The 17,120-nt window shown below is 43.0% G+C and overlaps 1 protein-coding gene across 3 annotated transcripts in view; it reads right to left on the bottom strand.

Moving 5' to 3' along the window:
- The window catches only part of bach2b (BACH transcriptional regulator 2b), a 136,189-nt gene that overhangs the window by 18,690 nt on the left and 100,379 nt on the right, over positions 1-17,120 (bottom strand). For all 3 annotated transcript variants that reach the window (XM_078174085.1, XM_078174086.1, XM_078174087.1), the window contains one exon: positions 3,709-5,220. In XM_078174085.1, the coding sequence (XP_078030211.1) occupies positions 3,709-5,220 (1,512 nt within the window). The remainder of the gene's footprint in view (positions 1-3,708; positions 5,221-17,120) is intronic.

Here is a 17,120-nt window from a genome sequence, read left to right as displayed (position 1 = left end):
TTCAAAGTAAAATGCTTGGGTAAACAGCACTCCTCTTGCTCAGTTTGAACAAGTCTCCCTCGGCGTACTCCGTAGGCTATAAAGTAAGGCTTTTTTGCTACCATAAGAACATTTTTATATGCAACGCCCTTGTTAAATACAGATTTAAGAGAGAAATGAATGGGCAAACATTCCTCTGATGTTAGTCTGAAGAAATCTCCTTTCACTTATCACAGAGTGTGTAGACAAGACTCCCTTGCTTTTTCATTTTTGGACTTTAACAGCCACTGTTCCCAAATCTGCTCCCATTCAGGCACACTTATCATCACAGTTTTGATGCCATGTGTTTGCAATCCATTACATCATTTCAAAAACACTGTATTTCTACATTTACTATGCTATACATAAGAGCTATAATCACCAAGAACACCTATTTTCTAGCTAACTCTGATAATTTTTGTCACATTTCTTCAATAAATGATCCATAGTGTCCAGGGATGAAAGGGGAACATCATTTGAAAAAAAGGCACCAGCTAGTAGATTTCATCTGACATCTTATGCACACATTATTATCACTACTGCATGTGACTAAAACCAGTAGGCTAAACATCTCCGTAGCTAACATTATGAATGGCAGATTGGACTCAGACCACAGCCACATCATATCTAGAGTAGAGCAAAGGTTCTACTCTCGCATTGTGCAATGGTAGCAGAACTGATATTAAGGTCTGTGCACTTCCTGTCACACGTTCTTTCTATTTCATGTTTTGCCTGATAACAAAAAACACAAACAAACAATGTGCTGATGTATCAGGACTACTTCCTCATTCCTCCCACTCGCTCTGAGATCAATACTTTCACCGCTGTGGCCAGACGATACGCTAGAATGAGCTCAACGCCTACACTGCAACTGGGAGCTCTGAGAGACGCAAAGAGAGAAGGAGACAGACTGAGGTACAAATGCTGTGTAGAGATGCAGGATACATTCTCAATTGAGGTGCTGCTGGTTTCCTCACTGACTTTAGACCTGTCATATGGTTCTGCTGGGAAGCCATGGCAAAAGAGCTGAAATTATTTTTGAATTAATTTGAATATAGGTTGAATAGTTAATGCCATCACTGCTTATAAGCAGTAAGTCAGCAGTATACATTACTGCTGTCATAACAAGTAGAGTAATATAATCTACTCAGAGCTTGATCTAAACCACAGTGGGACAATACAGTCCCCTCAAAGCGTTTCACTTGGGTCCAACTTTGGGTCTAACTTTTCATTTGTAAGAGAGGAATGTGTTTATCTTCTTTCAAACGTTTCTGTGTATCTCTTTTAAGCAGACTTTGAGCTGTCTGCTGCGTGAAGCTGCTGATGGTTCTCAGATGTGGCTCACATGAACGCAACAGCCCATAACCACAGAGCAGGAGCTGCCCAGAGACCTCAAGTGACTCTGGCTACCTTGAATGACTAGGCTTTGGTCGAACTGCCCTGCACTTTAACGACTTCCTTCCTCATTGGGATTCACTGTGTCCAGTCCGCAGTCCAGGGCAGCAGCTATTTTTACCAAAGCTGCTTTCCCCCTCTGCCATTTACTCTGCAAACACAGCGAGACCAGCCTTCTCCATGTTTGTTTGTACGGCCGGATTACAGAGAGGGGTGGTAGGAAAAATGAGTGGCCCAGGAAGCATGAGGTAGCACTTCTTCACCACATAAAGGCCAAGGGAGAGTAACCTAACACTGAGCTTCACTATGTAACTACCTCTCTGTGACCTCCACTATAACGCTGGTGCAATAAACTGTAGAACAGGCAGACCTGGGAAACATTCATTCATGAAGGATCTTATCAACAGCCTGTGATAGTGAGTGGAAAGCTGGCAGATAACCCTGTGTAAGTCAATAGAGATTTGACAGAGGATATTGTGTGGAGTAATGGAGCGCCAACAATGGCTGACACATACATATATAAACACAGTCATACCCACACAAAGAAATGACAAAGGGAACTGAAATGTCTCCCAGTCATTTTTTGGGCTGCTCTCCCGCTTGATAGCTCAGCGCTGTATATCAATCCCACATAAATTACAGTGGCACATTCGGCAGGCCCTTCAAAGGCCCATAAATCTAATGGCGATGGGTGTTGTGTGCCGCGCCGTAAAGGTAATGATTACACATTACCGCTGAGCCTCTTTATCTTGCAGCTCTGTTTGTCCAACTGAATTCTTTCCACGGAAAAGCACATTCCCGTCATGTAGCTCCAACCCTTGCAACACACGACTTGCTCTTTGAATCTGATCGCCATGGCAACGCACCACTTTCTATCTCTCTCTATTTCTGTGCACTTAGAGCAGCCCCTCTCCACTGAGCTTATCAAAAATAATTCTGCCTGCACCTCAAGCAAATGTCGCTGAATGCAACATCACAAGAGTGGAGATGGCCTGGTGGTAACGAGGAGCCTCATGGAGCCAAAAGGTCGCAAGTTCAAGCTCTGCAACAGCCAACATGTGATGTCACGGTCTAAAGACAGACATATGACAATGCTAGTGTCATGTGAAAACCTCATAACTGATTGTAGCATGTATAATTTACTGTAATAGCGTTTCAAATCCCAACCAGGGACACAAAAAGAGCTCCTTTTTCCAGAATTTGAGAGACATTTATGGAGATACAAGGTTTTCACCTGACAGCAACGGCAGTGAAAGGCCTGAGATGTGGAGGGAAATTTTAATCACTAAAATGAGCAAACAGCAGCGCTGCAAGGAAGCAAAGCTATTCTTTGCAAATTGATTTTAATGCCTTCCGCTTCCCCTCAGGTGGGAAATCTGCTCATTTTGATATTATTACACCTGCGCTGTGCTCCATATGTGAATTGGAGGGTCCCTCACCGATCTTTACCTAGTAAACAACAACAGTCGTCTAGTCTGCAGCTTGGAGGATGTCTGCCCAGGTGGATTAGGGGAGGATGATTACAGGATTGGCTATTCATCCTTGTCAGCACTGTAGAGCTGCGCTGCAGTCCCGTCATGAGACCAAGCTGAACCTCCCGCCCACTCACATTCAACTCACTGCAACCGCCAGCCATAAAAACTTTATGGCCATAGCACATCACTGCTGTAATGTGTTGGTTGTAATCCCTTTGCAATGCACCGCACACCTTCACCGCTAATTGTCCATAGATCAGGAATGTCAGAAGTCGGCGAGGCCTCACTGAGAATTAGCATATGCATATTTATAGAGGCGGATTATAGATGTCAGTGTTTCTGCTGGAATAAAATGAGCTAGTAAGGCTAGCTGGCACTGGCAGGGAGACAGATAGAGCCAGAGGGAATCACTTCAGAGGGCAGTTCTACCCTGGGAGAATCCTGAGCCTTCAATTGCCTGCAGTGCTTTTCATACATACACGCGACTCTCAGCTAAGATGATGAACCAGTCACAGTCTTTAAAACAGCACCACAGCCTCCTGCATTTTGACTGTCCTGGTGCATTTGGGCTCACATATTCAGACTCATTACACAGATCTCCAGCAGTGCATAAAGCAGATTAATAATATCAAAGCACATCTGTGCCCTTTGGTGATGCTGTAAATCTTGTACTGAACACTCCTGCTTCAATTACATGATGATTTAATGACTGCTAATGCAGACCTGGAGAGCGGGGCACTGCAATATAATTAGCCATGGCGGAATTGAATGTAATGGCTACATTGTGTGTTACATGCTAAAGACAGTGTTTTACACTCACCTCTGGCCCTCGCTCCTGTACATGGCAGGACTCGCTGTCTCCCTCTGAGAAGGAGCCTGACTCGTCGCTGGAGTTGGTGCCATAGGACTGCTCACATTTGATCTTGGGCCGCACCTGGTTAAAAAGGGGATCCCCGCCCACACTTTGCTCCTGCTGGTCCACATTGAGGCAGCGTGCCACGTTGGAGCATGGAGAGGAGGAGAACTCAAACTGGGGCAGGCTGCAGGGAGATCCTCCGCTGCCGTCCTCCGCATATGAGTATGAAGAGCAGGAGCTGGAAGTCCTGGTGCGTGTCTCACAAGGCGGCGAGCGCGGGCACACTTTGATTGGCACTGGGCAGCTGGTGTTGGGTCGTGGGCGGCACAGGAGTGGGGGCTCAGTGGAGGTGGTGCTGGGAGAATAGGTCTGGGAGGTGGGGAGGGACTGGCTGGCTCCAGCCCACAGGCTCTTTGGCATGTGCTCAGAGAGCTCCATCTCCAAAGAGTTCCCACCAGGGTAGGAATGTGCTGGGGTTCCCAGACGGTTGCAGGCCCCTGAGGAAAATATGACACTACGGCGATCTAGCTCAACTTCCTGTTTGCAGACCCCATCACAGGAAGCGGACTTGAGGGACAACCCTGCAGGGAAACCGTCCACGTCCTTTGGGGATGTAACAGACAGACCCAGCTCCCCAGTGAAAGGCCTGAAGTCTTTTTTATGATCTCCCTGAGAGTTTCCTTTGTCCTGGGGGCAGACAAGTCTGTTGGCGAATAGCTGCTGTGATGTGTTGGGCAGACTGGGGAGGTCCACCCCTTTCTTGAAGAAGGCTCGGAGGCAAGAAGGGGACTTGGTTCTCTTGGTTCTTTCCACAGACATGGGGTTATCCATCTCCATGGCTGTCACACTGTCCTTATCCCTGACGTCCTGCTCGTCCCCTGACAGGCACAATGAGACGGCCTCTTCCTCTGCCTGTGGTTCAACTTTGATCTGTGCCAAAGGCAGCCTGCCCTGACCTGGCACTGCCCCGCTAATGCTGCTCTCCTTTAATGTGCTTGGAAAACCTGAGGTACTGGTGTGTGAGGAGGTGTCATTATTGTGCTTGTTGCAAGCCCACTGGTATTTCCTGTACTTGGGGCATCGCGGCAGGTCTGACGCTCCGTGCCGATCAAAGTCCAGCCGGCCATCTGCGAAGTTACTGGGCATAGCCATTGATAGCCGATCATCGTCAGGGTGTCCAAAGGAGGTGAGGGCGTCAGCACGCCGTCGCGCCTTCGGGGAAGTGGGCCTTTCCGCCTCTGACTGCATGCTCTCATCCTCTGAGTTGTTCACCTCTGCCGCCACCTTGTGGCAGAGCAGCAAGCCATCCTCCTCGCTGCGCAGCTGAGCTTCCAGGAAGCGAAAGCATGAGTCCTCGAGGTTGTGCATGCGCAAGAATTCGGCACAGCGGATGACCTCCTGGATGTTTTCTCTGCTGAGTAACAGCTTAGCAGTGTAGGCAAACTGCAACAATGGCGCGAATCCCCTGGCAGTGACCTGCAAAAAAACAGGGAAATTGCCAGCATTACCATCAGCACAGCCATTGTTCAGAGCACTTGGAGTGTGGTGAGACAACCCGACAGCTCCAACGACCATAAACAAACACTGTAAAGTACCGGTTAATCTTTTTATCAGGTCAGCACTGAACATTCTATACAGCAGTAAATAAGATCTGGTGCTCGGGGGATGTTGGCAGGTTGTGTGACCAGCCTCATGTTCATAATAACAACCTGTGGGACATTCCAGCAGTCTACCACTGTCTGCTCTGTGGTCATATCATTGGTTTTGCCCACACCCACTCCAGTCACTGCTTTGCACTTGCAAAACCCTTACTTAGGGCAAGACATTGAAGTATGAGTGCTGCTTTATATTCACTCAGTTACATGTTGGTGGCAGGAATCTGTGTCTGCTGTAAGTACATTGCTGGAGGGCCAAGTGGTGATAATTCTTAAAAAAAGAAACAGCAAAGACCTTTTGTGTAGGGTGGGGTTTTGAGTTTTAGCCTCAGCACTGAGGTTTGCCGTCAGTTCCAAGAGGTTTGACACTAATACCATGCTAACACTTTTTGATCATTGATATTTTGGTACTTAGGCTATTTGACATGAGAAACACATTTTTAATTTACCAAGGAAAGCCAAAGTTATATATTGTTTTTTAACTCTACTTACATGTTTTTCAGACTGAAGAAGAACTTTTTCATAGTTCTAACAACCTAGTTCTAAGAGCCCCCTTTTTGTTGTGCCCACACCGCAAGAATTTGGAATAACGGTTCTCAGAATGTCGTTTTAAGGAACATTTTTGGCTCCTATTTTTGAATAGATAGTCTCCCAGCACAAGAGGAACCACAAGTGATCGAATTGTACAGTAACTGATCCAGATGTCATAAGTGTCCGTTGACTGGTCAAACAAAGCAAATGCAATACTGGTTAAATCGGAGTGGATGCAAGCCCTCAAAGGTTCGGAACTGTACGGTCCGAAAACGCCTTTTAATCGAAGAATAAGTGAACAAGATTATGAATCTAATCACACATTCACTGCCAGCATTTGACACTTGGCGGTAAACTGCTGGTGCTGTGAAGAAAATATTGAGATTTGATACCCAGCCCCTATTATACTTCAGACCTTCAGTTTAAACCAGATGTGTGGACTCAAGTTATATGACTTGAACTTGAGTCAGACTCAAGTAACAGGTTTGACGACTTTAGACTCGACTTGAAAAAATCAAAAAATGACTTGCAACTCATCTTGGACTTTAACATCAATGACTCATGACTTCACTTGGTCTTGAGCCTTTTGACTTGAAAATCCTTGACACCTTTGCCAAATGCTAATATGAGAAGAGAAGACATTTTTCAATACAGTAAGACAGGACAAAAACATAAAAAATCCATTCTGTTGTGGTACTGTTTAATAGTACTAATGAAAGTGCAATGTCAGCACTCCTTTTTGTTTAAATCTTTTTTTTTTTCCAGATATTTTTATGGGCATTTTTGCCTTTAATTGATAGGATATTGAAGTGTGAAAGGGGGAGAGAGAGAGGGAGGGACATGCAGCAAAGGGCCACAGGCTGGAGTCAAACCCCGGCCACTGCGGCAACAGCCTTGTACATGGGGCGCCTGCTCTACCACTAAGCCACCAATGCCCCTTAATTTTTAATTTTTTTTTTTTTTAAAGAAGCCTTCATGATTTTTGTAAATTTGTTGTATTATTACTCTGTTGTTAAAATAGCATTACATTGGGTGAAGAGGACATTATGACTTCTTTAGGACTCAGAACTCTAAGTTTAGGACTTGGAACTTGAGTTTAAAGACTTGAGATTTCCTTGTGATTTGCAAACCAATGACTTGGTCCCACCACTGGTTAAAACTGCTTTGCTTACCTTTTGGAGTTTTACGTTCACAACACTGACATAAATGTGTCCAGCAGTACACTGTTCTCTAAGTGCCTTGATCAGGACACGGCCCCAGAGCCTCACTTTCTGTCAGTGGCCCTGCATCCTCAGGTCAAGTGCCTGTAAAGCCTAATGGTTTGTAAGACTACGGCTTATCCCTGTTGTGGCCATGTGGCGAGGGATGATAGAGGGAAGCCTTCCATTTAGACTTAATGCCAGATAATTAGGTAAACTCCTGAGCCTGCAGAAGTCCAGGCCGCCCTCTGCTGCTGTTGTCACAGAGCACACAGACGAGAGAAAAGAGCCAGAGGAGCTGGCTTTAATGCGAGGCTCGTCTGCTGTTTGGAGATCAGCATGAGGGTTCACACTAGGTTGCATTCATCACTTTACTCGGGCTCTAGCACCCAACCCCTGCTGCTTTATCCTGGTTATTCTCTGGTGACAAACACATTACTGTTAGGTGCTTGGGGGAATGCAATCAAACCACACACAGAGAAAAGGTGTGAGCACAATTGCAGTGTGTTCACTTTGAATTGGAGACAGTATTGTTTGCTCTACAAAGCACCTTTTCAGAGGCTGAGTGATGTAAAGTTTTTCTTACAAGACTTAACAGAGGCTACAATGTGGTTTTAATGAGCCCACTGTTTACTGATTGTTTTGCTGCCTTTGTTGGGGGAAACAAGAAGACGAATTACCCTAGGTGCAACGGTACACACTGTGTGAGCGCTACAGCAGCTTCCAGAGTTCCAGCGGTCTCTGCCAGACACCCCACTAGTAAAATCTTTAGTAATCAAGCTTCAAAAACCACAGAATTTGCTCTGTGGATTTTTCCGCCTGGAAAAACAACTAAGCAGTATGCATGAGGAAACACAAATATGTCAGTCAAAAATAGCTTGAGGTCATCAGAGTGAGTCTAAGAATGTATTAAATCATCTGGTTTTGTGGATTTTCAGGAAAATGAATAAGCATGTGCATTAGGTTGCTGCTTTTCATTTTTTTCAAAGGTTTAAACCTAGTAGAGCCAACGTTTAATTGACTTCTTCCTTGTTGACTTCCAAACTTTCTATGTGAAATTAGAGATCATACATGCTCGAGGCTCAGAGCTCAACAGCACAATGGAGGACGTGTCTGTGCCAACTTGAATGAAACATGACCCCAAAATACAGATGGGGATTATGTGATTAAAGAACAGATATGAGAATTGCAGCTTTAAACTGTAAAAAATCCAACCTGACTTTCAGCCAAACTGATCTGCAAGGTAATGTGTCAGAACTGTACTGAACTGAGGTTGGCTTTAGACTGTGGTCAGATGATACTGCCTGTGATAAGATAAAGATATTCCCTTATTTGTGTTTTGATGTTGGTAACCCGTCGCTCCAAAATCTTCCATAGGTGTACATCTGTGTTGAGATCTGGTGACTGAGGGCCATTGCAAATGTAAAAAATAAAAGTACCATATTCGGACATATGGTTTTGTTTTCAAGAGGGTCACATAAATGATGTTACCTGTGTAACTTATTCCACTGTTCATTTATTGTGTTGTTCCTCCATTACACATTGTTCTCTTCCATGAACCAGTGTTACTTATTAGAAGCCACTAAAATCTGTGATTCCCTCTTGAAGAGCTATAAATAAACGTGTTTCTTACTGTAATCACAGCACTGTGAAGTGAGCCGCTTCTTCTTGACAGCAACAGCTGTCAAATCTCTCAGTATTTCTTTCAAGTGGCCCATGACAGCCTTGAAATATTTCCAAGATGGGTTTAGAAGTCACTACTTATGGCCTTATTATCTACATTTACTTATTTCACACTGTAGTGGTGACCACTTCTAATAATCCATGCTATAAAAAGACATGTAAATTTACACTTGAATAATTAGATGTGTTTGCTTTTGGTCTCATTTTGGGTTTAAAACTTAATTCTCGTATTCATCTCATCTGCTGTATTTCTTATTTGCAGTGTTATGACTATAGACAGACAAATGTTTATGATGCACATCATACCAGCACCAGTCATAACAGATGTGTGATATGCTAAATACACATCTGTTTGCATACAGTGTACAATGTGTGATGGGACTGATATAAACACTTAATATGAGATATTTCTGTATTTTTTGGATCTGCTGGGTGCACTGCAGTTGAACCTCCATCCATCTTGTGTTAACCCAGCACATCTACAGGCCGCAGCCTCCTACATGCATGCCTCTGGTCTAAAGCACCTTGCAGTGAGCTCTGGCGAACAGACAGTCCAACAGCACCAGGCATATCAGTCATTGTTAAGAGGAAGCTGCTGACTCCATATCTGTGAGGGGGGATGGTGTGTGTGTATGTGTGTGTGTGTGCTTGTGCTGGGGTAAATGGGTGGGTGGGAGTGTGTGTGTGTGTGTGTGTGTGTGTCTGAGTGTGACGGACTGGGGGGAGGGTAGAGGCTTTGACTGGACTATCCGCTCTACTGATGAGCGCAGCACATCCACTACACTACTGCTGCAGCACTGCTCAGGAACACACACACACACACACACACACACACACACACACACACACACACACACATTTCTATACGTGAATTCTTTGAGTATCGTGCTCTTTTTCACTGTAAATGATATGATGATCAACTGCAAGTGCCTTTCAGGCTGCTGACTGGTCTTTTATCTTCCAAATCATGTTGCTAGTTTAATGATCTTAATGATAATAATTCAATCATTTTATTTCTGCATTAAAGGGGTACCCCAGAGATCTACTTTTGCACATCCATAAAACTGGAAGACTTCCGGGACTCATTAGAAAAAGAATGGGCAAAATCTGTGCAGCAGAGGCTGTAGCCCTTTTTACACAAAGATTGCGCTACAGAGACACTATGAAATCCCATCTTTATGCCACCTTTGCCTATTTACACAGAATCAAACAACAGCACCATTATGTGTATCATTTTAGACAGCATACTGGCATTGCTAAATCAAAAGAAGAGTAATGGGCGTGACATGTAACCCAACAGCGTCAGCCTCTATTGCGACCTATAACATATGCGTCAACAGCAATTTATAAACAATAACAATGGCATAACATGGCAATGACAATTATTTATCATCCCTGGCGGCTGATCTTATCCTTTGCTCAGAGGGTAAGAAACTCCCAGACCTCATTGTTTGTTTGGGTTTTTTTTTTTCAATTTGCAGACATTTTTGTGTGCTGTTCTTCTTCTTTGAGTTAGCTACTAACTGCTACTTTTTTAAATCTTCCACTGTGGATCACATGCATAACACAAAGGACGTCAAAACGTCACACCCATGTCGGCCATGATCCCATCCTGCTGGCTACAGGCATTGTTTCAGCACTGTTACTACCTCTGATGCTAGCTTCAAGGGGAGACAACTCTGTCCCCCCATTCCATGATTGTACCTTTTACAAGACATGGCAGGGCAGAATAATGGCATTAAATTCCTGCCTTGAGGAAGCAGTCTACAACAAGCAGGCTAACCTTTAAGACTGTGCAAATGTTTTTCATGAGAAGTATCCATACCAGTGATGATTCAGATTTGTGACAGTTGCGATACTTTAGGATGCAAGAGAACTACCAACAGTGAGGTACAATGTAATGACCCAGAGCAGTGTCTGGCAACCTGTCTGAAGTAAGTTGTTGTATATAGTTGTTGTATAAGTTGTTGTATAGCCTAAGCTACCATAAGCTATTTTATTGAGTTTCCTTTTAGTGAAATGCCCTGAGTGAATTTAAGTTCCCTTCAGTTATGGCGTGTTTGGACTATAGAGCCTTTGGGTTGTTGTTTCATAATCCTCATAAGTATAGGCATAATGTATTTGCTTGATGCCTTTATTTGCAATGCGACAGTAGTATTTGTGCTCTGTGTATAGTACAAATGACACATACAAAACTTAAAAAAAAAATAACATGCAAATTTCACAAAAAAAAACCCCAGATATGCAAAGGCCTTTAGTCTCTACTTGGATCAGTCCCCCAAAAACACGGGATCCTGTATTTTTTATAGTGCAACCAAAAGCATCTTTTCATTGGACCGTTTGCTTCTCCAAGCCAAAGCTGATGACATCATTAGGTTTTTTTTATACTTGACAAAGTTCCTTCAGAGCCACAGAAGACATTATCCAACACAGGATGAGTTGTACTCCTCATGATGAATGAACTGATCTTCAAGTGTAAAAAAGCTGTAGTGTCCCTTTAAAAGATGATTTTCCTGAGAGGATATAAAGTGAACAATGCCTTTGCATCCCTGAAACTCTGTAGCTACTGTACTTTACTTCGGGCATTCCTCTTTAAACAGCCTACAATAGGTGTACTGTAAGCCCACACGTGCATATTCACTGTAGGTGATGCAAAATAAAACTGATCTAAAATTGTTTCAACTTCAGACTTGAAAAATTCTAACTTATCCTCAGGCTTTAATTCATGATGGTATGGAGACAAGGAGAAAAAGGAGAGAGAGATGAGTGGAAAAAGAAATGTAGTCTCCTGGCTGAGTTCTGAGCTGTCTCACACTTACACACACATTCAATAAACAGACTGCACAAACAGTCCAGCAGTAAGTTTGCGTCAATAACACGAGGTGAGAATTTGCCTCACAGTCTGTCTGAACACCTTCACAGTGCCACTTTATAAAAAATGTACTCTGACTGAGCAATAACCTATCAACATGCATCATTTTTTAGCAGCCATAAAAAATGAGACATATTTGTAAATAATTAAGATGTTGTATTATTGACTAATGAAAATTAGGTCTATATATCCTGTGCAATATATTTTATGTGGAACAAAATTGACTGCAAACACCCATTTGAATATTATCAGTTGAATGAGTGTTATCAGTGTTTATCAGCCTCATAAATATGGGTAGAAGGGGGCACCAACTAGTAGGTTCAAAAGGCTGTTATTAGCTCATTAAATAGTTATTATCAGTTGTACATGGGAGCAGTTTTTTTAGATTTCACTTTCTGTTTTTTTTTTCTTAGGTACAGGCTCCAAGACTATGGGGTTGGGCATAGAAAAGTGGTTGTTTGGGTTAAAATAACCTATGTTTGTAACCTAACATGACATAACATGAATGTGATGAACTTAAATAAGTCAGCTAAAAACAGTCAACATTGACTTTTGGTTTCACATGGGCCACAAACCCCAGTTACCTGGGTGAAAGTCCTGTGTTTGTTTGACCGATCCACCACCCTATACTCCTCTGTACGCAGGCTTTGTCACTTTTTATAGTAATGTAATGTCACCTGGCACCCTCCTTTGCTCCAGCCATATTTACTATGGCCTCTAATGGTTAAAGAAACAGGGCAATTTAATGAGCTGAACCTACTAGCTTATTATTGGTGATAATGAACATGTCATCTTTTAATCAACTCAGATAAAACTATAAAGTTATTCATGTTTACCCTCATACCATGTTTCATTTTGTGTATTTGTAGTTTTTTACAGCATAGAGTTTATCACCCATACTTGAGAATTGGGACAAAACACGTCCTACTAAATAAGCCTTAATATTATAACTTATAGACACACTAATTCCATTTTTGGGGTGTCACAATATTTTTAAAGGATTTACAGTACAGGCCAAAAGTTTGGACACACCTTCTCATTCAATGCGTTTTCTTTATTTTCATGACTATTTACATTGTAGATTCTCACTGAAGGCATCAAAACTATGAATGAACACATGTGGAGTTATGTACTTAACAAAAAAAGGTGAAATAACTGAAAACATGTTTTATATTCTAGTTTCTTCAAAATAGCCACCCTTTGCTCTGATTACTGCTTTGCACACTCTTGGCATTCTCTCGATGAGCTTCAAGAGGTAGTCACCTGAAATGGTTTCCACTTCACAGGTGTGCCTTATCAGGGTTAATTAGTGGAATTTCTTGCTTTATCAATGGGGTTGGGACCATCAGTTGTGTTGTGCAGAAGTCAGGTTAATACACAGCCGACAGCCCTATTGGACAACTGTTAAAATTCATATTATGGCAAGAACCAATCAGCTAACTAAAGAAAAACCAGTGGCCATCATTACTTTAAGAAATGAAGGTCAGTCAGTCCAGAAAATTGCAAAAACTTTAAATGTGTCCCCAAGTGGAGTCGCAAAAACCATCAAGCGCTACAAGGAAACTGGCACACATGAGGACCGACCCAGGAAAGGAAGACCAAGAGTCACCTCTGCTTCTGAGGATAAGTTCATCCGAGTCACCAGCCTCAGAAATGGCAAGTTAACAGCAGCTCAGATCAGAGACCAGATGAATGCCACACAGAGTTCTAGCAGCAGACCCATCTCTAGAACAACTGTTAAGAGGAGACTGCGCGAATCAGGCCTTCATGGTCAAATAGCTGCTAGGAAACCACTGCTAAGGAGAGGCAACAAGCAGAAGAGATTTGTTTGGGCCAAGAAACACAAGGAATGGACATTAGACCAGTGGAAATCTGTGCTTTGGTCTGATGAGTCCAAATTTGAGATCTTTGGTTCCAACCACCGTGTCTTTGTGAGACGCAGAAAAGGTGAACGGATGGATTCCACATGCCTGGTTCCCACTGTGAAGCATGGAGGAGGAGGTGTGATGGTGTGGGGGTGTTTTGTTGGTGACACTGTTGGGGATTTATTCAAAATTGAAGGCACACTGAACCAGCATGGCTACCACAGCATCCTGCAGCGACATGCCATCCCATCCGGTTGGCGTTTAGTTGGACGATCATTTATTTTTCAACAGGACAATGACCCCAAACACACCTCCAGGCTGTGTAAGGGCTATTTGACCAAGAAGGAGAGTGATGGAGTGCTGCGGCAGATGACCTGGCCTCCACAGTCACCGGACCTGAACCCAATCCAGATGGTTTGGGGTGAGCTGGACCGCAGAGTGAAGGCAAAGGGGCCAACAAGTGCTAAACACCTCTGGGAACTCCTTCAAGACTGTTGGAAAACCATTTCAGGTGACTACCTCTTGAAGCTCATCGAGAGAATGCCAAGAGTGTGCAAAGCAGTAATCAGAGCAAAGGGTGGCTATTTTGAAGAAACTAGAATATAAAACATGTTTTCAGTTATTTCACCTTTTTTTGTTAAGTACATAACTCCACATGTGTTCATTCATAGTTTTGATGCCTTCGGTGAGAATCTACAATGTAAATATTCATGAAAATAAAGAAAACGCATTGAATGAGAAGGTGTGTCCAAACTTTTGGCCTGTACTGTATATATATGAAATAAATAGGATTTATAAAATATTTTGATCTGCTTTCATTTTTTAACTTCTAAACTTGTGCTGTGTCAGACAACAGCCTTGTCTTGCCTCAGATAATAATCCACAACTTCAAACAATTAAAAAATGTGTTAAAAGCCTTCAAAATCTAAATCTAACAGTAGGTATTGATATCATTGGTGTGAAAATGTACTGCCATAATCATCTTTGTTTTAAACTGTATTGTTTTTGTGAAAATGTTGGCCCTCTAAAGATGTGTCCCAGATTTTTGTCAACATCATTTAATCAGGCATAAAGGGGTTAGCTATATCACAAGAACTCCTGTCTCACTTCCTGGTTTCCAAAAAGGCGGGATTGCTCCTCAAGAACTGGCAAGCTTTCTATTTTTTGATTTATTCATTAAATGATATTGCTATCAGACGTGTCAACATTAAGAGAACTCTAAGCCACTTTGAAAAATAAAATGGCTACTCAACATGACTGCTATAAAATTAATAAATATCTCACTTTTTGTGAACTCTGCAAGATGGCAACTCCATCAGATCTTACCTCTGACATCCATTATGTATGTTCTTCGAGAAAAAAATAGATAACTGGGAGGTTGGCCCATTACAAGATTTAATAGTCAAGACTCTGGTGTTTTAAAACATGTTTTTCCAGCCTAACTGAAAAGTAGAATCAACCCCCCTCCTCAAAAAAAGTTTTGTTGCAAATCTCAAGAAACCCTGACAGCTCCTTTCTTGCCATTAATTGTCTTCTTAGTCAATATGACTTCTGTATTGATATAAATGCAATGCATTTGATTTTTGTGTTGACGTATAATTTAAGATATTTTATTCACATACACAGCACACAAAAAGAACAAAATACAAACCCTCCAGCAGCCTGAGCAAGTGTGCACTCAAATAACTGCCAGCGGCGTCTCTTCATGCACACACACTCAAATACACACACAGTGTTAGCTGCTGTAGATCAGGCCATGCCGACTGTAATGGTGAGGCAGTGGTAGCTTAAATGAGGCTGGCCGGCTGCATCCAGGGCTGCTGATAAACAGCAAAGCTGCTGAAGGAAAAGTGCTGAGCGTACCAGGGATCTATTTTCAGCTAGTATCAGCAGCTGCTGCCTGCGGGAGCGCATCTTTATGTGTGCCCTGCACCATATGTGATTACTCCACTGTTACAACCAGCACAGCAGCCTAATGAAGGAAAGCGTAACGAGAGCGAGGGGGGGGGTAAACACGGACGGAGCACAGAGGAAAATGAAAGAGGAAGGGAGACAGTCACAGCATAGGGAAACTGTTAAAGCAAGAAGGGGAGGACGGGGAGGATACACAGAGTGTTTCCTGGTCATTAGCTGACTGCCATGACGTCTGAAGCATTTCAGCTGTTAGCAGCACTTAGTGTATGAGTCAAGACAAAGAGACAAATTTATCATTGTGACAGATTGGGGCCATTTTAGGCTAACAGAGCTCTGCTCTGCGTCTGGAGTGGACAGGCGGTACAATTACAGGGCAGGAAATTATAGGCAGCGGCCAATCACAGACCCGGACAGTTCGCATGACATTTTTAGGAAGCCTGCCAAACCTCCTTTCATAAACAGGCTGAGCAATACTACACCGCCCTCCCCTTTCCTCCCTCAATCACTCTCCCTGTTCCCTCACCCAGCGCTCCTCTCTTACATCGGCCTTTCGCCTCCGTAGAAGAGAGGGCTAATTTATGCAAATGTGCTCCAGTGAATTCCTGCATGTCATGCATGCTAATGAGGACATGGCATGGCATGACAATGGAGTGCAAGGGAAAACACTCCATCTCCATTGGAGGGAGCAGCCGACGCTTCAACATCAGATCTGCTGAGTAACCTGACATTAACCTCCGTGTTCGCAGACAAACAAAAAGGAGCCTGAGTCACAGCACTAATGGAAATGGAACAGGCGCAGTACTGTACCCTGTCATGACGCCATTGTGGGTTAAGCTGTTATGCTTGAGGAGATGACAGGAAATGTGCAGGGACAAAGGCTTGGCGCAGAACATAAAAGCTCTCGAGCCAAAGGAAAGTCTTTTATAAAGACAGCTGGAGCAGACGTACAGTAACTATCTGTCCTTAAAAATACATTACACTGAGAAATGGATGACACACTGTATCATTACCAGCTAAAAGTCAAGTAGAACCTGTTATGACAAGCTATATACAGAACATTAGAAATCTGCTCGATGTAGGTAAAGTGCCACTTTTACCTGAGATTTTGCACCTTCACTTAATTTACAAATCAAATCCTTTTTATTTGATTGGTTTTCCTTCCTTCCAAGCAGCCATTCTTTCCACTCATTACTGTGCGGTATAAAACTAAACTGTCAAAGACTCAAAACTTCTTTCATGATCAATCACAGTGAACGTATCTGCTTTTGTTGTTGTCAAAAGTTTTATTGCTGCAACAATGTACCTTAGGCCACTCAGACAAGTTCACTGTGATAGATCACCTGTACATGTCTGTATTTTAAAAATCTGCAAGCTGTGGTATGAAATAAACTGAAATCAGTGGCTGGCTGGATGTAAGGACAAACTGTGAAATGTAAGAGTAAGGTACAGTATGCTCTCGACATCTCTTGACATTTAACCTCGCTATACTTGCCTTTTTTCTGCACTGTCGCTTGGATACCTGCTGCTTATGGTCTGGCACCAATTCACTACCTTTTAATAACCTCACCTGAGGGCTGTGGGGGTACACACCTATAAATATCCTGAACACAGGAAACAAAAGAAAAATAAGAAAATCCAGGCAGAGGACAGAATCTCT

The sequence above is a fragment of the Epinephelus lanceolatus genome, chromosome 13 (genome assembly GCF_041903045.1).
Source record: "Epinephelus lanceolatus isolate andai-2023 chromosome 13, ASM4190304v1, whole genome shotgun sequence".
Classification (NCBI taxonomy): domain Eukaryota; kingdom Metazoa; phylum Chordata; class Actinopteri; order Perciformes; family Serranidae; genus Epinephelus; species Epinephelus lanceolatus.
The sequence above is the reverse complement of the archived record's forward strand: the minus strand, read 5'-3'. Positions and strand labels throughout refer to the sequence as shown.